We start from the raw sequence: 25,889 nt of genomic DNA on the forward strand, positions 1-25,889 counted from the left end.
TAACGAGGTGGAAGAACGAGTGAGTGACCTAGAAGACAAGTTGATAGCAAAGAGGGAAACTGAGGAAAAAAGAGACAAACAATTAAAAGACCATGAAGATAGATTAAGGGAAATAAACGACAGCCTGAGGAAGAAAAACCTACGTTTAATTGGGGTTCCCGAGGGCGCCGAAAGGGACAGAGGGCCAGAATATGTATTTGAACAAATTCTAGCTGAAAACTTTCCTAATCTGGGAAGGGAAACAGGCATTCAGATCCAGGAAATAGAGAGATCCCCCCCTAAAATCAATAAAAACCGTTCAACACCTCGACATTTAATTGTGAAGCTTGCAAATTCCAAAGATAAAGAGAAGATCCTTAAAGCAGCAAGAGACAAGAAATCCCTGACTTTTATGGGGAGGAGTATTAGGGTAACAGCAGACCTCTCCACAGAGACCTGGCAGGCCAGAAAGGGCTGGCAGGATATATTCAGGGTCCTAAATGAGAAGAACATGCAACCAAGAATACTTTATCCAGCAAGGCTCTCATTCAAAATGGAAGGAGAGATAAAGAGCTTCCAAGACAGGCAGCAACTAAAAGAATATGTGACCTCCAAACCAGCTCTGCAAGAAATTTTAAGGGGGCCTCTTAAAATTCCCCTTTAAGAAGAAGTTCAGTGGAACAGTCCACAAAAACAAGGACTGAATAGATATCATGATGACACTAAACTCATATCTCTCAATAGTAACTCTGAATGTGAACGGGCTTAATGACCCCATCAAAAGGCGCAGGGTTTCAGACTGGATAAAAAAGCAGGACCCATCTATTTGCTGTCTACAAGAGACTCATTTTAGACAGAAGGACACCTACAGCCTGAAAATAAAAGGTTGGAGAACCATTTACCATTCGAATGGTCCTCAAAAGAAAGCAGGGGTAGCCATCCTTATATCAGATAAACTAAAATTTACCCCAAAGACTGTAGTGAGAGATGAAGAGGGACACTATATCATACTTAAAGGATCTATTCAACAAGAAGACTTAACAATCCTCAATATATATGCTCCGAATGTGGGAGCTGCCAAATATATAAATCAATTATTAACCAAAGTGAAGAAATACTTAGATAATAATACACTTATACTTGGTGACTTCAATCTAGCTCTTTCTATACTCGATAGGTCTTCTAAGCAAAACATCTCCAAAGAAACGAGAGCTTTAAATGATACACTGGACCAGATGGATTTCACAGATATCTACAGAACTTTACATCCAAACTCAACTGAATACACATTCTTCTCAAGCGCACATGGAACTTTCTCCAGAATAGACCACATATTGGGTCACAAATCGGGTCTGAACCGATACCAAAAGATTGGGATTGTCCCCTGCATATTCTCGGACCATAATGCCTTGAAATTAGAACTAAATCACAACAAGAAGTTTGGAAGGACCTCAAACACATGGAGGTTAAGGACCATCCTGCTAAAAGATAAAAGGGTCAACCAGGAAATTAAGGAAGAATTAAAAAGATTCATGGAAACTAATGAGAATGAAGATACAACCGTTCAAAATCTTTGGGATGCAGCAAAAGCAGTCCTAAGGGGGAAATACATTGCAATACAAGCATCCATTCAAAAACTGGAAAGAACTCAAATACAAAAGCTAACCTTACACATAAAGGAGCTAGAGAAAAAACAGCAAATAGATCCTACACCCAAGAGAAGAAGGGAGTTAATAAAGATTCGAGCAGAACTCAACGAAATCGAGACCAGAAGAACTGTGGAACAGATCAACAGAACCAGGAGTTGGTTCTTTGAAAGAATTAATAAGATAGATAAACCATTAGCCAGCCTTATTAAAAAGAAGAGAGAGAAGACTCAAATTAATAAAATCATGAATGAGAAAGGAGAGATCACTACCAACACCAAGGAAATACAAACGATTTTAAAAACATATTATGAACAGCTATACGCCAATAAATTAGGCAATCTAGAAGAAATGGACGCATTCCTGGAAAGCCACAAACTACCAAAACTGGAACAGGAAGAAATAGAAAACCTGAACAGGCCAATAACCAGGGAGGAAATTGAAGCAGTCATCAAAAACCTCCCAAGACACAAGAGTCCAGGGCCAGATGGCTTCCCAGGAGAATTTTATCAAACGTTTAAAGAAGAAATCATACCTATTCTCCTAAAGCTGTTTGGAAAGATAGAAAGAGATGGAGTACTTCCAAATTCGTTCTATGAAGCCAGCATCACCTTAATTCCAAAGCCAGACAAAGACCCCGCCAAAAAGGAGAATTACAGACCAATATCCCTGATGAACATGGATGCAAAAATTCTCAACAAGATACTGGCCAATAGGATCCAACAATACATTAAGAAAATTATTCACCATGACCAAGTAGGATTTATCCCTGGGACACAAGGCTGGTTCAACACCCGTAAAACAATCAATGTGATTCATCATATCAGCAAGAGAAAAACCAAGAACCATATGATCCTCTCATTGGATGCAGAGAAAGCATTTGACAAAATACAGCATCCATTCCTCATCAAAACTCTTCAGAGTGTAGGGATAGAGGGAACATTCCTCGACATCTTAAAAGCCATCTATGAAAAGCTTACAGCAAATATCATTCTCAATGGGGAAGCACTGGGAGCCTTTCCCCTAAGATCAGGAACAAGACAGGGATGTCCACTCTCACCACTGCTATTCAACATAGTACTGGAAGTCCTAGCCTCAGCAATCAGACAACAAAAAGACATTAAAGGCATTCAAATTGGCAAAGAAGAAGTCAAACTCTCCCTCTTCGCCGATGACATGATACTCTACATAGAAAACCCAAAAGTCTCCACCCCAAGATTGCTAGAACTCATACAGCAATTCGGTAGCGTGGCAGGATACAAAATCAATGCCCAGAAGTCAGTGGCATTTCTATACACTAACAATGAGACTGAAGAAAGAGAAATTAAGGAGTCAATCCCATTTACAATTGCACCCAAAAGCATAAGATACCTAGGAATAAACCTCACCAAAGATGTAAAGGATCTATACCCTCAAAACTATAGAACACTTCTGAAAGAAATTGAGGAAGACACAAAGAGATGGAAAAATATTCCATGCTCATGGATTGGCAGAATTAATATTGTGAAAATGTCAATGTTACCCAGGGCAATATACACGTTTAATGCAATCCCTATCAAAATACCATGGACTTTCTTCAGAGAGTTAGAACAAATTATTTTAAGATTTGTGTGGAATCAGAAAAGACCCCGAATAGCCAGGGGAATTTTAAAAAAGAAAACCATATCTGGGGGCATCACAATGCCAGATTTCAGGTTGTACTACAAAGCTGTGGTCATCAAGACAGTGTGGTACTGGCACAAAAACAGACACATAGATCAGTGGAACAGAATAGAGAATCCAGAAGTGGACCCTGAACTTTATGGGCAACTAATATTCGATAAAGGAGGAAAGACTATCCATTGGAAGAAAGACAGTCTCTTCAATAAATGGTGCTGGGAAAATTGGACATCCACATGCAGAAGAATGAAACTAGACCACTCTCTTTCACCATACACAAAGCTAAACTCAAAATGGATGAAAGATCTAAATGTGAGACAAGATTCCATCAAAATCCTAGAGAAGAACACAGGCAACACCCTTTTTGAACTCGGCCATAGTAACTTCTTGCAAGATACATCCACAAAGGCAAAAGAAACAAAAGCAAAAATGAACTATTGGGACTTCATCAAGATAAGAAGCTTTTGCACAGCAAAGGATACAGTCAACAAAACTCAAAGACAACCTACAGAATGGGAGAAGATATTTGCAAATGACATATCAGATAAAGGGCTAGTTTCCAAGATCTATAAAGAACTTATTAAACTCAACACCAAAGAAACAAACAATCCAATCATGAAATGGGCAAAAGACATGAACAGAAATCTCACAGAGGAAGACATAGACATGGCCAACATGCATATGAGAAAATGCTCTGCATCACTTGCCATCAGGGAAATACAAATCAAAACTACAATGAGATACCACCTCACACCAGTGAGAATGGGGAAAATTAACAAGGCAGGAAACAACAAATGTTGGAGAGGATGCGGAGAAAAGGGAACCCTCTTACACTGTTGGTGGGAATGTGAACTGGTGCAGCCACTCTGGAAAACTGTGTGGAGGTTCCTCAAACAGTTAAAAATATACCTGCCCTACGACCCAGCAATTGCACTGTTGGGGATTTACCCGAAAGATACAAATGCAATGAAACGCCGGGACACCTGCACCCCGATGTTTCTAGCAGCAATGGCCACTATAGCCAAACTGTGGAAGGAGCCTCGGTGTCCAACGAAAGATGAATGGATAAAGAAGATGTGGTTTATGTATACAATGGAATATTACTCAGCTATTAGAAATGACAAATACCCACCATTTGCTTCAACGTGGATGGAACTGGAGGGTATTATGCTGAGTGAAGTAAGTCAGTCGGAGAAGGACAAACATTATATGTTCTCATTCATTTGGGGAATATAAATAATAGTGAAAGGGAAAATAAGGGAAGGGAGAAGAAATGTGTGGGAAATATCAGAAAGGGAGACAGAACGTAAAGACTGCTAACTCTGGGAAATGAACTAGGGGTGGTAGAAGGGGAGGAGGGCGGGGGGTGGGAGTGAATGGGTGACGGGCACTGGGTGTTATTCTGTATGTTAGTAAATTGAACACCAATAAAAATAAATAAATAAATAAATTTAAAAAAAAAAATATCATTCTTTGGGGTGACTACTTGGCACAGTCAATTAAGTGTCCAATTCTTGGTTTCAGCTCAAGTGGTGATCTCAGGGTCATGAGATCCAGTCCCACCCTGACTCTGCACTCAGCACAGAGAGACTCTTTCCCTCTCCTTTTGCACCTTCCCCTCCTTTCTCTCAAATAGATAAATGAAGGGAGAGGAAAGGGTTGAGAGGAGGGGCAGAGGGAGAGGGACAAGCAGACTCCCTGCTGAGCATGGAGGCCCTCATGCCTCATGGGGATCAATCCCAGGATCTTGAAATCATGAGTTGAGCCAAAGTCAGATGCTTAATTGACTGAGCCATCAGATGCTCCATAAATAATTTTAAAAAGAAGAATGTCTGTCTTTGATGAAACATACAGATTGTTAATTTATTTGATTAAATTCTGAAACAAATGCATATCTTATTAATGTTAAGTGACAAAAAGAAAGTACACATAAAGAAGTGCTGTAGTGTCCCAAAGTGTGATGTTTGTTTTGAGAAAAAACAATTGTGTGTATGGAGAGCTGAACTAGCCAAGGTTTTTTGTTTGTTTTTTCCATAGGATATCATTTGTGCTGGAAAGGACAAACTGCGGTTCTCTAGATTTGGGTATTTGGCAGACATTTTCTAAAATATAAATGAAGTAAGCCAAACAAACAGTGCTAAGCCAACCTGGCACCTTTGATAAAACCCTCACTTAGAGGTTTTTTTTACATATTTTTGCTTTTTTAATATATTTTTGGATTAGATTTGCTAATATTTGCTAAAGATTTTGTGTGCATGCCTATGAAGAATATTGTTTGTTCTATTGTAATGTCTTTCTCTAGATTTGGTTTAGGGTAATACAGACCAAATTTCTGTTTTATTTTTTTGGGAGACCTTGTGTAGAACTCATATTACTTCTGAAATATTTGTATAAATTTGGCAGTGTAACTCTCTGGGTCTGGAGCTTTCTTTGTGGAGACATTTTAAACTACAAATTCCATTTCTTCAATAGATATAGGGTAATTAATTTTGCCTATTTCTTCTTGAGTGAGAATTGATATTTGGGTCTTTTAAGGAATTTATCTAATTTATCTAAGTCAGGGGTTGATGAACTTTTAAAACAGTGCTACATAACAAATATTTTAGGTTTGCAGGCTACGTGATCTCTGCTGCAACTACTCAGCCATGCACAATATGTAAACAAATGGGCAGGGCTGTATTCCAATAAAACTTATTTACAAAATAGGCAATAGCCCAACTAAAAAAAATCAAAGTTGTCACATTAAGCTGTTCATAATATTATCTTACTATCTTTTTAATGTCTATAGAATCTGTAGTGATGTATTCCCCCTCTTGTTCCTAATATTGATAATTTGTGTCTTTCTCTTTTGATTACTCTAGCTAGAGGTTTATAATATTATCTTACTATCTTTCTAATGTCTATAGAATCTGTAGTGATGTGTTCCCCCTCTTGTTCCTAATATTGATAATTTGTGTCTTTCTCTTTTCTTGACTACTCTAGCTAGAGGTTTATAATTTTTATTGACCATCTTTAAAAATCAGCTTCTGGGGTACCTAGGTGGCTTAGTCAAGTGTCCAACTCTTGATTTCAGCTCAGGTCATGATCTCAGAGTCATGGGATCAAGCCCATGTCAGGTTCCACACTGAGCATGCAGCCTGCTTAACATTCTTTCTCCCCAGGGGTGCCTGGGTGGCTCAGTTGGTTAAGCATCTGCCTTCGGCTCAGGTCATGATCCCTCAGGTCCTGGGATCCAGCCCCACATTGGACTTGCTGCTCAGTAGAGGAGTCTGCCTCTCCCTCTCCCTCTGTTCTTCCACCTACTTATGCTCTCTCTCACTCTCTCTCAATAAGTAAATAAATCTTAAAAAAAAAAAAAAATTCTCTCTCTCCCTCTCCCCCTACCACTCCCCCATTCTAAAATAAAGAAATGAAAATCAGCTTTCAGTTTCACTAATTTTTGTTTATTGTTTCCTGTTTCCAATTTCATTGCTTTATGCTTTTACCTTTATAAATTTTTTTCTTCCTATTTGGGGCCTAAATTGCTCCTTTTTTTTTAAAGTTTCTTAGGGGTTTAGATTATTCAGATCTTTGTTTTCAAATCTATGTAGTGCTATATATTCCCTCTAAACCCTGTTTTAGCTGTGTCATACATCTTAATACGTTGGCTTCTTCTTTTCTTTCAATTCAAAATTTGATTCTCTTGTGACTTTTTCTTTGACCCATGGTTATTTAGAAGAACATTGATTAATTTACAGAAATTTGGAAATTTCCAAGGTATCTTTCTATTATTGATATCTAGTGTAGTTCTGCTGTGGCCAGAGGACAAACTTTGCATGGTTTAATCTCTTAATTAGAGTTATTGTACAACCCAGATTATATAATCTACATTGGTGAATACTTCATGTGCATTTAAAAAAGAATGTGTATCTCTTGTTAGGTGGAGTGTCCTGTAAATGTCAATTAAGTAAATTATTGTTCAGGTCTTTTATACCCTTGTAGATTTTGTTTATTATTATATCAATTCCTGAGAGTGTTGATGTCTCCAGCTATTTAATGGATTTGTCTATTCTTGCAGTTCTATCAACTTTTAAAGATCTCTTTTTAGATGAATGCACATTTAGACTTGTTACCTCCTCTTGATGAATTACCTCTTTGTCCTTATGTAATATGCCTCTTTATCCCTGCTAATAGTCCTTGTTCTGGTCTATTTTGCACGATATTAATATACCCACCACTCCAGTTATCTTTTCTGATTAGTGCTTACAGGTTTTATCTCATTGTTTTTTAACCTATCTACATCCTCATGTTGTGTTTTTTTGTAGCGTATATAATTATTTTTAAATCTACTCTGACAATCTCTGCCTTTTAATTTGGGTGTATAGACCGTTTATATTAATATATGTATTGCTATGGGTGTGTTTAACTCTACCATTTCCTGGGTGTTTCTTATTTGTCCTATTTTTATTGTTGTCTTGCCTTCTTTTGGAAAATTTTTATTTAGTTATATCTTTTATTTATTTAGCTGTATCTTTTATTTTTAGTGATTACTAGGGGCTTATCACAATTAACCTCTAAATAGTATTCCACTACTTCATGTAAAGTGAGACCCTTACCACAGTGTATTTCAATTTCTTCCCTCAGTCTTTGGGCTGTCGTCACAGATGTTTTTTGGTCATAGATTTTACTTTTACATATGTATGAGTCTCACAATATATTGTTGTTCCAGTTTTTACTTTAAACTAGGGGTTGGCAAATTATGGCCAGCAGGCCAAATCCAGCCCCTAGCCTGTTTTTGTATAGCCCCTGAGCTAAGAATGGTTTTTATATTTTTTAAAAGGTTTTAAAAAGGAGAGAATGAGAGAAGAGGATGGGAATCTGTTTCTTGCTCTGGCTATCTTCAAGATTTTATCTTTGTTTTTTAGTAATTTGACTATTATGTGTCTAGGTGTTTTCTCTTTAAATTTTCCTACTTGCAGTTCTCTGGGCATCTTAGATCTGTAACTTATTGTCTTTCATTAATTTTTGAAATTTCTCAACTACTATCTCTTCAAATACTTCTGTTTTCTTTCTTTTCTCCTGGAATTCTAATTACATGTCTGTTAGACTGTTTGATATTATCTCACAGCTTTTGAACCATCTGTCTTGTTTTATTCATTTATTGTTTTTCTCTTTGTGTTTCATCTGCATAATTTCCACTGACCTGTCTTCAAGTTCAGATTCTTTCCTCAGCTGTGCCAAGTCTATTTATAAGCCCATCAAAGGCATTCTTTATTGCTGTTAGCATATTTTTTTCATTTCTAGACTAGCTAAAGTTTCTCATTGTTCAGGTAGGTTGCCCATCTTTTCCATCAAATCCTTTAACACATAAATCCCAGTTATTTTATGGTCATGGCCTCACAGTTCCAATATCCGGGATGTGTTTCATCTCTTCACAATGGATTGTTTTTGCTATGTTTCTTTTAGTCTTAGAATTGTTTTAAAGATTTATTTATTTGAGGGGGGGGAGGGGCAAAAGGAGAGAGAGAGAGAGAGAGAGAGAGAGAAGACTCCTCGCTGAATGAAGAGTTCAACATGAGGCTTTATCTCATGACACTGAGATCATGATCTGAGCTAAAATCAAGAGTTGGACCCTTAACCAACTGAGCCACCCAGTGCCCCTAGTCTTAGAATTTTTAACTGAATGCCACACATATTGTGGAAAATAGTATAGATACATTAATAACATCTCCACCTGGCCATTAGTGTGAAGGCCTGTGTAAATCTAGTGAGTTGAAACTGGTTTTGATTTTGTTATTTTTACTTCTATTGCACTATGGTCTACATGTTCCTTCAGGAATGAGCTGCTATCATCTTGTACTTTGAGTCAGACCCAGGTGCAGGAAGGTTCATTTTCCATCTCCGCCCTCAGCCTTCAGCAACTCCTGGTTGCCTGTGTCATCCCACAATCTTGTGCTTCCCAAAGTTGTTATTTGATCCTGAGCTGATGATGAGGAGGAGGGTAGAAGTTCTTGGGTCCCCTGGCCTATCCTCAGATTTAGGTAGGGTCTGTGTCCCTGGAGCTGTGGTAGTACCTTCTGAGAATTTCTAACTCCTCTTCCATGGCAGTTAAACATGGCAAAGACATTTATTTACAGTTCTTAAACAGAAGTGTTCTTACATTCTCCCAGTGATAGATCTCTGCTTGGTACTGGGGCAGGATCCTGGGCCTACGAGGTGTTCTGCCTCTCCCAGGGGCAAACGGTTTTGCACTTACCATTCCTCAAAGGCAGTGGATCTTTGTCTCGGCTCTGCAGGCAGGAAGATTTGCTATCTGTCCACCAGTGCCTAATGGCTTTTACTTATACAAGAGAAAGATCTGAGAAAGTGGGTGGTATTTCACATCTGTCACCCAAAACCGTTCTATTAACCACTACCTGGTATCTGTGTCTGAGGGATCCCTTCTTGCCAGGCTCCTGCCCTAGGGGGTGCTCATTAGTATCCAGTGGAGGCTTGTGAAAAGGAGCCCCTGAGTGAATGAATGTTAACTATTGTTATGTCAGGGTTCCCACCTATTCCAAGCTTATATTTTCATCCACACTTGGCCTTTAAAGAATACTTTAAAATTTTAGTTGATTCTGGTTGGGAGACAATTCTTCCAAAGTCTCCCATTTCTGAGTGATTTATGAATGGAAGAGCTGACTGCCTTTGCTTTGGACTTCCTCTTCAGCCTGGGAAAATAGAAATAGGTTTGATTACTGTCCACTATCTTACATATGTCTTCCTCCAGAGGAAAGGGCAGGCACACGTAATAGCTATTACAAAATATTTAGGTTCCCTGAGCTCAGGGTTCCTCCCTTGCAATGTGACCTAGTGCTTATATAGGTGTCACCTGGCCCTCTTTTGATGGCACTGTAGGATTGATTGGGGATCAGGGAACTAGCACAAATACTGACACCCTGATAAATGCTATTATAGTGAGTAATAAAGTCCTTTTCCTCTGATTCAGGAAACTGGCACACTAACATAACTTGAAGGTAGGGAAAAATCTTAGACTCTTCCAAGGTCTTAATAATTTATTTGCTTTAGTATTCTATTATCTGCCAAAGGGGAAACCATTCATATATCCTGTCTCCTCTTGACAGGTCTTGTTTAGTTCCTTTAGTTGCCTTCTCTGATGAGTATTAGGAAAAAATTATGATTTTTTTCTTGATGTTAGGATGGGGGTAACATTCTCCTGCAGCTTTTTACATCTTAAGGGGAAGCACAGCTCCCAAGGTATATCTATTTGATTACTTTCTATCACCAAAGATAGACACTTACTGATTTGTAAACTCCATTGTTCTGCTTATGCCAGGTTTAGTTAGTCTTTTAAAGCAGCATAAGTTTGGATGAAGAACTCTAAGAATTTTGAAAAACTGTCCATGGAATGTTTCATCCCAGAGCTGGAAGCAATGGACCAAGAATGTTTACCTTCTAGCACAGATGAGGCAGGAGACAATTAAAGAATCGGATTCATTAGAGATATTCTGCAGAATGTACATATGAGGTGGCCATGTTGTATAGAAGATTGAGGGGGCATTTAGGAAAGCTAAAACCATTTGGGGTTAGAAAAAGGACTTTTGAAGCTCTCAAAAATGAATGGGAGGATATGGCAGAAAGACCTGAACAGGATACAAAGAACAGAAAAAAACAGCAAGTGGTATCATGGGAAAACCCTCTCTACATTCACTCTCTTTTTCTGCTAAAGAGAATCTATATTTTTTTCTTTCTTTCTTTCTTTTTTTTTTTTTTTTTTAAGATTTTAGTTATTCATGAGAGACACAGAGGGAAGGCAGAGAAATAGGCAGAGAGAGGGGAGCCTGATTTGGGACTCAATCCCAGGACCCTGGGATCATGACCTGAGCTACCCAGGTGCCCCAGCATCTAGATTTCTTTTGTGAGATTTATCTTTTCTGCATTGTGGAAATCTGGCGAGGGCTCCCAGTTAAAGTGTCCACCCTTCCCCTAAGCAAGTTTCCCAGGATTCCCTGAGTCACAAAAGATAGAAAAACAATTGGAACTGCTTCATCACTGAGCTCTTAGTTCCTCACACATGGATCCCAGAACAGCCTTGGTTCCTATCTTCTTAAAACATGGCTTGTTTTTTCTTCTAACTCTGTGAATTATCCAATATTCCCATTTTGCTTAAGTTTCTGTTGCTTGCAACCTTTCTGAAGAAATCCATTTAATACAGGTAGGCAGTCCAATATGGGGCATGACACAGATTAAAAGAAGTTTTTGAAGGAAGCCTGAAATCTAGACATTTTATTTAAAATTATTAAAAGAACATGTTATTAACAACTGTCAAAATTGCTGGCTATAGTACAATAATCAATTTCAAGTTTCTGTGTGCTTATAGTTAATTAGCATTTTCTAGTGGTTAGATTAATGTTTCAGTACTACAAACTACATTTATAGTTCATATGAACTGAAATAATATGCATTACATGCTAGAGGAAAAATATCAAGGAGAGGGTATTAACAGTAGCAAATGATCTGTTAGAATGAAATGTAGCTGTCTTTTGCTTTTTTTATGAACTCAATTGTACTAGGCAAATTGTATGTGCAGAAAATTTCAAGAACAAGACACCTGAAGTAGGTATTAAAAGGGAAAAATATAGTAGAGCACCAAGTAGGATATTCTCAGCAAATGTCTCAAAAAAAAAAATGCATGGAGTGAAAATGAGACAAACTGCTACAAACAGAACAGCCTGACAAGTAAGTGCTTTTAAAATTAAAAATTATTTTTTTTGCTAATCTTTCTCATTATATAGATGAGGCCCTATGGCTTCTCCTCTCATTATACAGATGAGGAGACCAATTGATTTGTCCAAAGCTTACAAAGGTACATTTCATACATGTTTCAGATGAGGGAGCTTCTCTTTTTGTGAAGAGGATAGCAGAATGTCTAATTCCTCTTCAACTTAGCAATATAACTTGTATAATTAAGTGCAGGTTTTAAGATTCTCTTATATACCTTTATACATATATATCTTTATCTCATATGCCTTTATATATACACTTGAGTTATATGTATTTATATGATATAATTAAAGTTTTAAGTTATATTACATAATGTATATATGATATATAATGCATATATGTACATATATATGTACATGTATAATACATATATAAACATGCATATGTAATTCTATATCCTTTTTAGGGTTATCTTATCACCTTTCAAAAGTACTATAAAAATGAATTTATAATAAAAGACATGGTTAGGGATCCCTCGGTGGTGCAGCGGTTTGGTGCCTGCCTTTGGCCCAGGGTGTGATCCTGGAGACCCAGGATCAAATCCCACGTCGGGCTCCTGTTGCATGGAGTCTGCTTCTCCCTCTGCCTGTGTCTCTCTCTCTCTCTCTCTGTGTGTGTGTGTGACTATCATAAATAAATAAAAATTTAAAAAAAGACATGGTTATATTCAGATAATAATCAGGATAAGACCACCTAATATTTATCTTTAATATTTGAGATTTTTTCAGACATAACTGAGCAGAACAAGAACATTCTACCATAAGTTAGTTTAATACAGGGTTACTCAACCTTGGCACTACTGACATTTGGGCAGGATAATTCTTTGTCATGAGGGGCTGTCCAAAGCATGATAGTGTGTAGCAGCATTCCTGCCCTCTACCCACTAGATGCCAGTAACACCCCTAGTTATAACAGGCAAAAATGTCTTTTGACATTGCCAAATGTCCCCTGGGGGGCAAAACTGCTCCCTGGTTTAAAAACACTGGTTTTAACATCATGTCTACAACAAAACAAATACTATTTCCAGCTATGTGATACAATTGTGGAGTCAGCTGTGATTAAACTAGAGTTGCATTTTTATTCTAATTCATAGCTAGAACTAAGTTAAATTATTTATACCAGTTTTTGTGTAGAACTGAACTCACACAGTTGTTACCACATGTGGCCTACTCTGAAGTGAAATGTACAGTAAGGGTAAAATATGCACTGGATTTTGAAGACTTGACAGAAAAAATGTAAAATATCTCAATTTTTATTTAACTTAGCTATTTTTTAAAAAAAATTATTTATTCATGAGAGAGACAGAGAGAGAGAGAGAAAGAGAGAGAGAGAGAGGGGCAGAGACACAGGCAGAGGGAGAAGCAAGCTCCATGCATGGAGCCTGATGCGGGGCTTGATCCCAGGACTCCAGGATCACATCCTGGGCCCAAGGCAGATGCTAAACCGCTGAGCCACCCAGGGATCCCCTTAACTTAGCTAATTTGGGTATACTTACTGGGTGAAAGATTAAAATTTATTTCACGTGCTCATTTTTTACTTTTTAAAAAAAATGTACTACTAGAAAATTCCAAGTTTACATATATGGCTCGCATTATATTTCCATTGGACAACATTGGTGTAGAAACTTGAAATGATTTAATATTTTTAATAAATTCTTCAGTCTATCAAATAAACTAAAAAGACTGTAAAGCTCTCCACAGCTCTATGAAACCAGCTCTTTAGAGCATCATAACTCTTTATTATCATGCCTAAATGATTTTTCTCCTTCTTTAAACCAATTACTTCTATTCCAATGCTTTATTCTCAGTGTTTCAATTGGTTCTTTTATGATTGCTGATTTATCTTCATGTTGTTTTTTATCATTCTCCTGCACATCCGTTTCTTTTGTACACTCAGGATCTTTCCTTGTGGGATGTTGAGATGCTGCAGCATCCATCATACTTAGAAAATCATACGCAGGAAGAGGAGGTTTCCATTCCTGAGCGGGTAAAATTGCTGCAAGGAAGATACAACCAAAAGTTAATAATGAACAGCTATAAAATCATCATATAAATACACTAGAAGATATTTTATTTTGAAAAATATATTTGTAGGAGTAAAGACTTTATCAATTTTACTTATCTATATGAAACTAGATTTTTTTATTGTCATGATCTAAGAAATTTGATACATTTGTCATTACTAGCCATTTTCACTTTATGTATTTGCAAGCTATTGTATTCTAATTAAAGGTTAGTATTAATAAAGAAAAAAAAAGTCCAAAATCTTCTAATCATCCCTTGTTGAGGTTTTAAAAAATAGCAGTGTGGTAATGAGATTACATACAGATACAAGTTAAAGTGAAAAAGTCTCCTCCTTTCTACCCTACCCAACTTTATCCCAAAGAACTGGAACATTTTCTTTTTAATTCCAGTATAGTTAACATTGCAAGTGTACAATACAGTGATTCCTCAATTCTATGTATTACTCAGTGCTCATTAGGGTAAGTGTACTCTTAATCCCCTTCACTTATTTTACCCATCCTCTCCCACCCACCTCCCCTCTGATAACCTTCAGTTTGTCCTCTATATAGTTAAGAGTCTGTTCTTTGGTTTGTCTTTTTTCTTTGTTCACTTTGTTTCTTAAATTCCACATGAGTGTCTTTCTCTGACTTATTTCACCTAGCACTGCACCCTCTAGACCTGTCCATGTTGTTGCAAATGGTAAGATTTCATTCTTTTTTATGGCTGAGTAATGTTCCAGTGTGTGTGAAGTATTAGCTTATCTATCAATGGACAGTCTGCTTCCATAATTTGGCAATTGTAGATAATGCTGCAATAAAGATAGAAATGCATGTATCTTTTTGATTGGCATTTTTTTATTCCTTGGGTAAATAGTAGTGGTATTACTGAGTCATATGGTAATTGTGGTTTTAATTTTTTGAGGAACCTCCCTGCTGTTTTCTACAGGGGCTGCACCAGCTTGCAGTCCCATCAACAGTGCACAGGGGTTCCTTATTCTTCACATCCTCATCAACACTTATTTCTTGTATTTTTTATTTTAGCCAATCTGACAGGTATAAAGTGGTATCTCATTGTGGTTTCAATTTGCATTTCCCTGATGAGTGACATTGAGCATCTTTTTATGTGTCTTGTTGACCATCTGGATGCCTTTTTCGGAGAAATGTCTATTCATGTCTTCTGCCCCTTTTTAAATGGATTATTTATTTTTGGGGTGTTAAGTTGTATAAGTTCTTTATGTATTTTGGATACTAACCCTTTATCAAATATATCATTTGCAAATATCTTGTCCAATTCAGTAGTTTTTTTTCAGTAGCTTTTCTTTTAGTTTTGTTGATTGTTTCCTTTGCTATGCAGAAGTCTTTTATTTTGCTGGGTTCCAATAGTTTGATTTTGTTTTTGTTTCCCTTGCCTCAGGAGACATATTAGAAAAATGTTGCTATGGCCAATGTCAAGGAAATTACTGCCTGTACTCTCTTCCAGGATTTTTATGGTTTCAGGTCTCACATTTAGGTCCTTAATCCATTTTAAGCTTATTTTTGTGTATAGTGTGAGAAAGTGGTCCAGTTTCATTTGTTTACATGTAGCTGTCCAGTTTCCCAACACCATTTGCTGAAGAGACTATCTTTGTCCCATTGCATATTCTCACCTCCTTGTCAAAGATTAATTGACCATATAATCGTTGATTTATTTCTGGGCTCTCTATTCTGCTCCATTGATCTATGTGTCTATTTTTGGCCAGTACCATACTGTTGTGATTACTACAGCTTTGTAGTATTCTTGAAATCTGGGATTGTTCTTGTTTTGTTCTTCCTGCATAAAATTGCTTTAGCTATTCAGGGTCTTTTCTGGTTTCATACAAATTTTATGATTGCTTATTCTAGTTCTATGAAAAACTGCTGTTGGTACTGTGATAAGGATTGCATTAAAATCTGTAGATTGCTTTGGGTAGTATGGACATTTTAACTACATTAATTCTTCTAACCCATGAGCATGGAATATCTTTCTATTTGTTTAGTTGTCTTTATCAATGTTTTCATTTTCACATTACAAGTCTTTCACCTCCTTGATTAAGTTTATCCCTAGATATCTTATTATTTTGGGTATAATTTTAAATGGGATTGTCTTCTTAATTTCTCTTTCTGCTACTTCATTGATAGGATATAGAAATGCAACAGATCTGTTTATTGATTTTGTATCCTGCAACCTTTTGGAATTCATTTATCAGTCCTAGTAGTTTTTTGGTGGAATCTTCAGGGTTTTCTGTATATAGTATCAGGCCATCTACAAATAGTAATAGTTTTACTTCTTCTTAACCAATTTGGATGGCTTTTTATTTTTTGTTGTCTGATTGCTCTGGTTAGGACTTCCAGTACTATGTTGAATAGAAGTGTTTAAATGGTCTTGTTCCTAACCTTAGAGGAAAAGCTCTGTTCTTCACCACTGAGGATGATATTACCTGTGGATTTTTCATATATAGCCTTTATTATGTTGAAGTATGTTCCCTCTAAACTTACTTTGTTGAGAATTTTTATCATGAATGGATGTTTTGTCAAATGCTTTTCCTGCATCTACTTAAATGATCAGAGGCACCCGGGTGGCTCAGTGGTTGAGCGTCTGTCTACCTTTGGTGTGATCCCGGGGTCCTGAGATTGAGTCCCACATCAGGGTCCTTGCAGGGAGCCTGCTTCTCCCTCTCCCTATGTCTCTGCCTCTCTCTGTGTGTCTCTCATGAGTAAATAAATAAAAATCTTTTTAAAAATATGATGTTTTTCCCTTTCTCTCATCAATCTGATGTATCATATTGATGATTTGTAAATATTGAACCACCCTTGCATCCCAGGAATAAATCCCACTTGATAGAGGTGGTTTTTTTTAAATTTATTGTTGGATTCAATTTGCTAATATTTTGTCAAAGATTTTTGTATCTAAGTTTATCAGAAATATTGGCCTGTGATTCTTCTTTTGTGGGGTCTTTATCTGGCCTCATAGAATGATCTGAAAGCTTTTCTTCCTCTCCTTTTTTTTTTGGAATAGTTTGAGAACAAGGTATTAACTCTTCCTTAGATGTTTGGTAGAATTCACCATTTGGACTTTGTTTGTTGAGAGTCTTTTGATTACTGATTCAATTTCATCACTTGTTCAAATTTTCTATTTCCTTCTGATTCAGTTTTGGGAGGTTCTATGTTTCTAGGGATTTATCCATTTCTTCTAGGTTGTCCAATTTGTTGGCATATAAATTTTCATAATACTCTCATAATCCTTCGTAATTCTTTATATTTCTGTGGTGTCAGTTGTTATTTCTCCTCTATCCACTTCTGATTTTGAGTCTTCTTCTTCTTCTTCTTCTTTTTTTTTTTCATAACCTGGCTAAAGGTTTATCAGTTTTGCTGATCTTTTCCAAGCAGCAGCTTCTAGTTTCATTGACCTATTGTTTTTTTTTTATTTCTATTTCCCTTAGATATGCTCTGATCTTTATTATTTCCTTCTTTCTACTGGTTTGGGGTTTTGTTTGTTCTTTTTCTACCTCTTTTACATGTTAGGTTAGGTTGAGATTTTTCTTGCTTCTTGAGGCAGGCCTGTATTGCTCTAAACTTAACCTTTAGAACAACTTTTGCTGCATCCCAAAGATTTTGCAGCATTTATGTTTTTGTTTTCCTCATCTCTATTTTTTAATTTCTTCTTTGATTTCTTGGTTGGCCCATTAGGTCTATATATAACATCTTATGCATATAGCAGTTTGTATTAAGTTGATGGTCACTTAAGTTTGAACCCATTATTTACTCTTCTTCCCCCACATTTAGGTATATGGGGTCATATTTTATATCCTTTTATTTTGTGAATCCTTTCACTGATTTTTACATATATATTTAATTTAATTGCTTTTGTGGTTCCTACTTTTCTTATTACTGTTTATGGTATCTCCCTTAGAGTGCCCTTTAATATTTCTTATAGGGCTATTTAAGGTGGTCATGAATTCTTTTAACTTTTGTATGAGAAACTCTCTCTCTCTCCTTCTATTCTACATGATAGCCTTGCCAGATATTCTTGGCTGCAGATTTTTTACCTTTCAGCACTTTGAATGTATCATGCCACTTCCTTGTAGCCTGCAGAGTTCCTTCTGAAAAATCTGCTGATAGCATTATGGGGTTCCCCTTGTAGTAACTGTTTTTTCTCTTGTTGCTTTGGAAATTCTCTTATCACTATTTTTGCCATTTTCATTACTATGTGTCTTAGTGTGGACCTCCTTGGGTTGATTTTATTAGTTGTCTCTTGTGCTCCCTGGATCTGGATTTCTGTTTCCTTCCCCCAGATTTGGGAATTTTTCAGCTATTATTTCTTCAAATAAATTTTCTGCCTTCTTTTCTCTCTCTGGGGTCCCTACAATGCAAACATTTATCATACTTGATGGTGTCATGGAGTTCCCTAAGTCTATTTTCAATTTTTATTATTTTTTCTCTCTCTTGTTCAGCTTAATTGCTTTCCATTACTCTGTCCTCCTGGTTGCCAATCCATTCTTCTGTTTCCTCTATTGTTTATTCCATCTAGTATATTTTTAAACTGAGTTACTGAGTTCTTCATCTTTGGTTCTCTTTTATGTTTTTATCTTTAAAGTTTTATATCTCTTTGTTAAGGGTCTTACTGAGGTCCTCCACTCTTTTCTCAAGTCCGGCAAGTATCTTTATGACCATTACTTTAAATTCTCTGTCAGGCATATGACTTATTTCTGTTTTGTTTAGCTCTCTTGCTGTGATTTTTGTCCTGTTCTTTCATTCAGGTCATATTCCTCTGTCTCCTCATTTTGTTGAACTCTGTTTCTTTCTTATTTCTTTTTTATTTTTATTTTTTTGGTTTATGCAACTTTATTAAAGAAAAATAAATAAAAAAATATGGAACGTTTCACAAATTTGTGTGTCATCCTTGCACAGGGGCCATGCTAATCTTCTCTGTATCATTCCAATTTTAGTATATGTGCTGCTGAAGGGAGCACTGAACTCTGTTTCAATGTGCTGGTAAAGTCAGCTACGTCTCCTGCTCTTGAAAACACTGGCCTTATGGAAAAGAGGTCTTGTAGTGCCCTGCACTCCAGTGCCCCTGTTGAACAGAAGCTGGCACTTCATGGAGGTCTCCTATTTGTATTACATATGCCCTACTATTGTGGCTGAGCCACTTTTGCTTCAGTGTAATCATCTCCAATGGCTCTTCGCCTGTTGTGGACAGGGATCAATCCTTGTGTTGTTAGTGGGTCAGTATGGGGCCCCAGTGCACTTGAGTCGGACCAGGTGTTTGCCAGATATAGTACCATGGGACACTTTCCCTGTTTCCTGAGAAGTTTCTGTTCTGGGCAAGGTCTGTAGTCAAATCTGATGTCTGCCCCTAGCCCACTGCTGGGGCTGAAGTCGGACTGCTATGTAGTTGTCTTCCCCTTCCTCCAGGGCAGGAGTTACTTTGCAGTATTGCTGGCCCGGTCCGGGCTACTTGTACACTGCCATGCTTGTGGCACCACTTTGGATAAGCTCTGTCCAAGGGTGTCTTGGAGGGGCATATCCACAGGAGAATGCAGGGTAGGTTGGCAAATTAGGTAGAGACTGTTAGCACTGAGCTGGGTCCCCCAGGTGTCCACATATCTATGCTGGGGGAAGGGGAAGGAAATGATGTCCACCAGCTCCTTTGTTCCTAGAGAAGTCTCCTAAAGATCCCTGCCACTCCAGCATACACTTTGAGATCAGTAAATAAATCTCCTCCTGATACACCCCAGGCATTTTTCAAACTCTGCTTCTATGCTCTATCTCTGTTAGGCTGTTTGCTGTGCTGTCTCTTTAAGGGTGGGGGCTCTGACCTCCAGGTTCTCCAAGAGCTGAGCCTGTTGATTGTTGACTTTTTAAAGTTCCAGGCCTTAGGCCCCACTGATTTTAAGAACTCATGAAATTAGGCCCCTCTGGTTTTCAAAGTCATATGTTGTGTGGATGCAGGTACCTCCTGCCTGTCATGCTTGGTGTGAAGGTCTGTTTCTCTCTCTTCTATGTGCCCACAGGGTCCCTCCCTTCTGAGGACAGTCCCAAAAGTTGTTTATCTCCCAACTACTCTGTCCTTCGCATCTTCTTCAATGCAGCCCCTTTACATTTAGCTGTGGAGAGTCTCTTCTGCCAGTCTTCAGGTTGCTTTCTGGTTTTTACACTGATGTAGGGGTTATTTGGTTGTATCCATGGGATGAGGTGAGCTTTGGATCTTCTTACTTTGTCATCTTCCCCAGAAGCTTCCCTGGAACTATTTCTTATGAATCATTACAAAAAAAAAAGTTTTTGGAACAAACACATTTATTTATTTAGACAACTATTTCTTTACATTTTAAAGCATTTTGTTTTTGAAACTTTCTTCTTAAATTTGAGTATAGTTGACATACAACTATACTACTACTTACAGGTGTATAACAAACATAATGACCCACTAAGCTTATATGTTATGCTATGCTCACCACAAGTGTAGTTACCATCTGTCACCATACAGTTCTATTACTATATCACTGACTATATTCCCTGTGCTGTACCTTTCATCCCTATGATTTATTCATTCCATAATTGGAAGCCTATATCTCTCACTCCCCTTCGCCTGTTTTGCCCATCCCCACCCATCCCCTCCTCTCCAGCAACCTTCAGTTCGTTCTCTGTAGTTATAGGTCTGATTCTGCTTTTTATTTGGTTGTTTTTTTTAGATTCTACATTTATGTGGAATTATATGGTACTTGTCTTTCTCAGTCTGTCTTATTTCACTTAGCATAAGTGGTCCATCCATGTTGGTAAGGATGTGGAGAAAAAGAACACTTGTGTACCATTGGTGGGAATGTAAACTGGTATAGCCAATGTGGAAGACAGTATGGAGGTTCCTCAAAAAAATAAAAGTAAAAATACTATATGATCCAATAATTCTGCTACTAGCATTTAACAAAAGAAAACAAAAACACTAATTTGAAAAGATACATGCACCCCTGTGTTTATTGCATTATTATTTACAACAGTGAAGATATGGATGCAACCAAATGTTCACTCATAGATGTTTTTGAAGTTCTTGGTTATACTTTGCATATACTTTATGAAAACAAGATCTGGGATTATTTTTATAAAATGAAGAATTAAAAATTGCTACAGAGTCAACTGTACTACAAACAGACAGTGATTATATAGTGTCTTAGATGGGCTTCATAGTAGTGAATCTGAACATTATTTTAAAATACTAGTTATTAGAAGAGGAAAACTGGTTTCATCTGATAACATTATATAAGTAAATTAGCCAACTCTTCTCTATTGAGTAGAAAGACTTTACAAAAACATTTTAGAATTTAGGTATCCATTTAAAATGCTATTTTGAGAAATAAATTAAGGGAAATATGCAAAGTAAACTTTTAAAAAATAAATTCCAGTGAAAGAATCTCTACACTATTACATGAAAGAAATAAAAATAAATGTTGATAAAATACAAACTTGAGCATCTCTCATAAGTCAAATACATACCTTTAAAAGCTTAGGAAACTCATATAAATTCTCATTTCCAGAGGCAGATGAAAAGTGCCAACAAAAATCTACATAAATACATATGCAGTTTATCTATACTTGATAATTTCCTCATGTACACTCAATTATATGAAATCCTAGTATATGGTACATCAGAAGGGTATTACATTTAGGCTACAACTATAGTTGAGTGTCTGCCTTTGGCATAGGTCCCAGTGGTCCCAGGATTGAGTCCTGCATCAGGCTCCCCATGGGGAGTCTGCTCTCCCTCTGCCTATGTCTCTTTCTCTGTGTCTCTCATGAATAAATAATTAAAAATAAAGACATTAAAGTATCTTCAAGGAAAGTCCAACTTAAAGCATAATGAATATTTAGCATATTTATTTTTTAAGGTAAACACTGCATCCAGTGGTCTGACATGATGGCAAAATGCCCAGAAGTAGGCATCTCAATTCTGCTAATTATTTGTTAAGAAAATTATACAAAGGTCCTAGATGTTTTCAATTGCAAATTAAACTGGACTCTCATCATGTATAAATAATAAATGCTTTATTATCAAATTAGTACTGATAATAATAGCTAATATTTTTGAACCTTTATTTTGCACCAGGCATTATTCTTTTAATCTTTACAATCCCATGCAGTAAGTATAATTTTTATTCCAATTTTATAAATGAAAATCAAGATCTATGATAGAAAAGTTGAAGGCTAAATGAAAATCTTGAGTAAGAATAGCCAGTGGTCACAATTTCACATAAATTAATATATGCAGCAAGCATGATAAAGCAGACACACAGGGCACCACAGATTCAGACTTTTCTGGGAGTAGCTACAGCATCTCAGTCTCCAATCTATCTCTTAAAGAGGTGAGAACAGGTCCTGCTGGCACAGAAGATAGGACTCAATAGAAAGAAGTACTGTTCAGTTTGCTTCTTTCCTGCTGCAGAGGCTGCAGGACTAATTTAAGAATAGGAACACTGATACAGAGTAATAATGGAAAACCCTCAAAGATTGAGTTGGCAAAGGCATAAACAGAATTACAATGGAAGATACACCAGTCTCAGGAAACTAAAAAAAAAAAAAAAAAAAAAAAAAAAATTCTGGTTCTTTCTTCTTGGTAATGATTTGAGGAATTAAAGCCCAACAGATGTTCCTTATAGGAAAGATCTCTATATGACTAATGAAAATACTTAGGACTTCATACCTTACAAAGTGCCTATACATATATAATTTATACTTGATTTTTAAAATAAGTATGTGACATAGAATAAGAACTATTAATCTTACTTTACAGTTGCAGAGGAAGAAATAAAGAAAGACTTGCTTAGAGCCACACCATTAATAATCCAGGGGGTAGGATCAGGAGCTCAGGTTTCTGTACCTTTGAACATTACCACCTTTTAATTTTATTTTTTTAATTGAAGTACTGTTGACACACAATATTAGCTTCAGGTATACAACATAATGATTGGCATTATGAAATGATCACCGTATGTCTAGTTACTGTCACCATATAAAAATGGAATATTAACTATATTCCCTAAGATGTACTTTCCATCCCCATGACTTATAACTTTAGTTTGTACCTCTTAATCCCCTTCACCTAGTTTGTCTATCCCTCCCCTCTGAAAACCACTAGTTCTTTCCGTGTCTGTTTGTTTTGTTCATTTGTTTTGTTTTTTTAGATTCCATGTATAACTTGTATCACTCAGTATTTGTGCTCCTCTGTCTTATTTCACTTAGCATAATACTCTCTCCATCCATCTATGTTGTCATGAATGGCAAGATTTTATTCTTTTTTATGGCTGAGCAATATCCCATTGTTTAGTATAATTACCATATCTTCTTTCCCATTCATCTATCAATAGACACTTCTGTTGTGTCCATATCTTTGCTCTTGTAGATAATGCTGCAGTAAATATAGGGGTGCATATATCTTTTCAAATTAGTGTTTTAAATTTCTTTGTGTAAATACTCAGAAGTGGGATTATTAAGTTACATGGTATTTCTAATTTCTTAAGGAACCTCCATGATCCTTTCAATACATTTAATTCATTTTGCTAATACTCTGTTAAGAATTTTTACTTCTAGGGGCACCTGGGTGACACGGCTGGTTAAGCATTCAAATCTTGGTTTCAGCTTAGGTGGTGATCTCAGGGTCATGACATCAAGCCCCATGTCAGGCTCCAAGCTTCAGTCCAGAGTCTGCTTAAGACTCCACCCCCCCACCCCACTCTGTCTCGCTCTCTCTAAATAAAAAAATAAATGTTATTAAAAAAATATTTTTGTATCTATGTTCATCAGGGATACTTCCCTGTAATTTTCTCTTTTTTGTAGTATCTTTGTCTGGTTTTGGTATCCAGGTAATGCTGGCCTTGTAAAATAAATGTGGAAGAATTCTTTTCTCTTGTACTTTTTGGAATAGTTTGAAAAGCATAGGTATTATTCTTTAAATGTTTAGTAGAATTCACCTGTGAGGCCTTATGGTCTATGACTTTTGTTTTTTTGGAAATTTTTTGATTACTGGTTCAATTTTGGTAGGAGTAATTGTTTTATTTTAAAGACTTTCTGGTTTTTCCTGATTCAGTCTTGAAGTTTTTAAGTTTCTAGGAATGTATCCTTTTCTTCTGGGTTGTACAATTTTTTAGCATATAGTTTTTCATGGTAGTCTTACAATCCTTTGTACTTCTGTGGGAAGGGATGCAAGGATGGTTTTTGGACAAATGTTCTCTATATATCTGTTAAGTCCATCTGATCTAATATGTCATTTAAAGCCACTGTTTCCCTATTGATTTTCAGTCTGGATGTTCTCTATTGATGTAACTGGGGTGTTAAAATCCCCTACAGTATTGTATTACTGTCAATTTCTCCCTTTATGTCTGATAATATTTGCTTATATAATTAGGTGCTCCTATATTGAGTGCCTAGATATTTACAACTGTTATATCTTGTTGGATTGATCCCTTTATGTTTATCACTGTCTTTTGTTATACTCTGTTTTAACGTTTATATTGCCTGATATAATTACTATTAACCCAGCTTTCTTTTTGTTTCCATTTGCATGAAACATCTTTTCTCATTCTTTCACTTTCCTTCTGTATGTATCTTTAAGTCTGAAGTGAGTCTCTTGTAGGAAGCCAATAGATGGGTCTTGTTTTTTCATCTATTTAGTCACTGTAAGTTTTTTGATTGGAGCATTTAGCCTACTTACATTTAAAGTAATTATTGAGGGGTGCCTGGTTGGCTCAGTCAGTAGAGCATGCAACTCTTGATCATGGGCCTCTGAGTTTGAGCTCTGTGTTGGGTGTAGAAATTACTTAAAAATAAAATCTTTAAAAAAAAATAATTGATAAGTATGTACTTCTTGCCATCTTATTAATGGTTTTCTGGTTGTTTTTGTAGTTCTCTGTTCCTTCTCTTGTCCTCTTCCCTTGTGATTTGGTAATTTTCTTTAGTGTTTTGTTTGGATTCCTTTCTCTTCATTTTTTGAGTATCTATTTTAGATTTTTCGTTTGTGGTCATCATGAGGTTTATATATAACGCATCATGTATATGGCAATACTATTCATAAGAGCCAAAAAGTGGAGACAACCTAAATGTCCAACTGATGGAAAAACAAATGTGGTATATCCAAACAACGAAAAATTACTCATCCATAAAAAGGAATGAACTATTGATTTATGTTATAACATCAATGATCCTTAAAAACCTGTACTGATTGAAAAAGCCAGATCCAAAGGCCACATTTATATAAATTGTCCAGGATAGGCAAATCTACAGAGACATAAAATATATTGTCTGGGGAAAGAGGGAAGGGAGAAGGAGTGACTGCTAATAGGTAAGGGGGGTTCTTTTTGAGGTGATGAAAATGTTCTGGAATTCAATAGTGGCAATGGTTATGCAATCTTGTAAATATACTAAAACTACTGAATTATACATTTTAAAAGGATGAATTTTATGGTATGTGAATTATATTTCAATATAAAAATATAATCCATAAAAAATATCATCCATAGGCAAGTTAAACATAAACATAGTTAAAACTGCCTAACTTAACAGAAATGAAGTTCCCACACCTGGGAAGAACAGGTGTGCTGCAATGATTGACACTTTAATTAGGTACCTGTATCACATATACACAAATATACATAATGACTTATTCACAATATGCAAGCTGGCTGAGACAATATAATAATGAATTGGAATTTGTACACAAGTATTGTATGTATATATAGATACACTTATATTTATGTACACACACACACTGTATTTCGAGACTCTGTCATGGAACAATGTCAAAATATAATATAGTTCATCTGGTATCCAATAACAAA

General features: G+C 36.4%; 1 protein-coding gene and 1 non-coding gene across 7 annotated transcripts in view; both read right to left on the bottom strand.

Moving 5' to 3' along the window:
• Nucleotides 1-11,519: 11,519 nt before the first annotated feature.
• The window catches only part of TXNDC16 (thioredoxin domain containing 16), a 123,186-nt gene continuing 108,816 nt past the window's right edge, over nt 11,520-25,889 (bottom strand). For all 6 annotated transcript variants that reach the window (XM_049113170.1, XM_049113169.1, XM_049113168.1 and 3 more), the window contains one exon: nt 11,520-14,042. In XM_049113170.1, coding sequence (XP_048969127.1) covers nt 13,774-14,042 — 269 coding nt within the window. In that variant the 3' untranslated portion in view covers nt 11,520-13,773. The remainder of the gene's footprint in view (nt 14,043-25,889) is intronic.
• LOC112658244 (U6 spliceosomal RNA) lies at nt 18,931-19,037 on the bottom strand. The gene has a single exon (XR_003135622.1). It is a non-coding gene; the product is annotated as a U6 spliceosomal RNA (small nuclear RNA).

The sequence above is a fragment of the Canis lupus genome, chromosome 8 (genome assembly GCF_003254725.2).
Source record: "Canis lupus dingo isolate Sandy chromosome 8, ASM325472v2, whole genome shotgun sequence".
In the NCBI taxonomy this organism is placed as follows: Eukaryota; Metazoa; Chordata; class Mammalia; order Carnivora; family Canidae; genus Canis; species Canis lupus.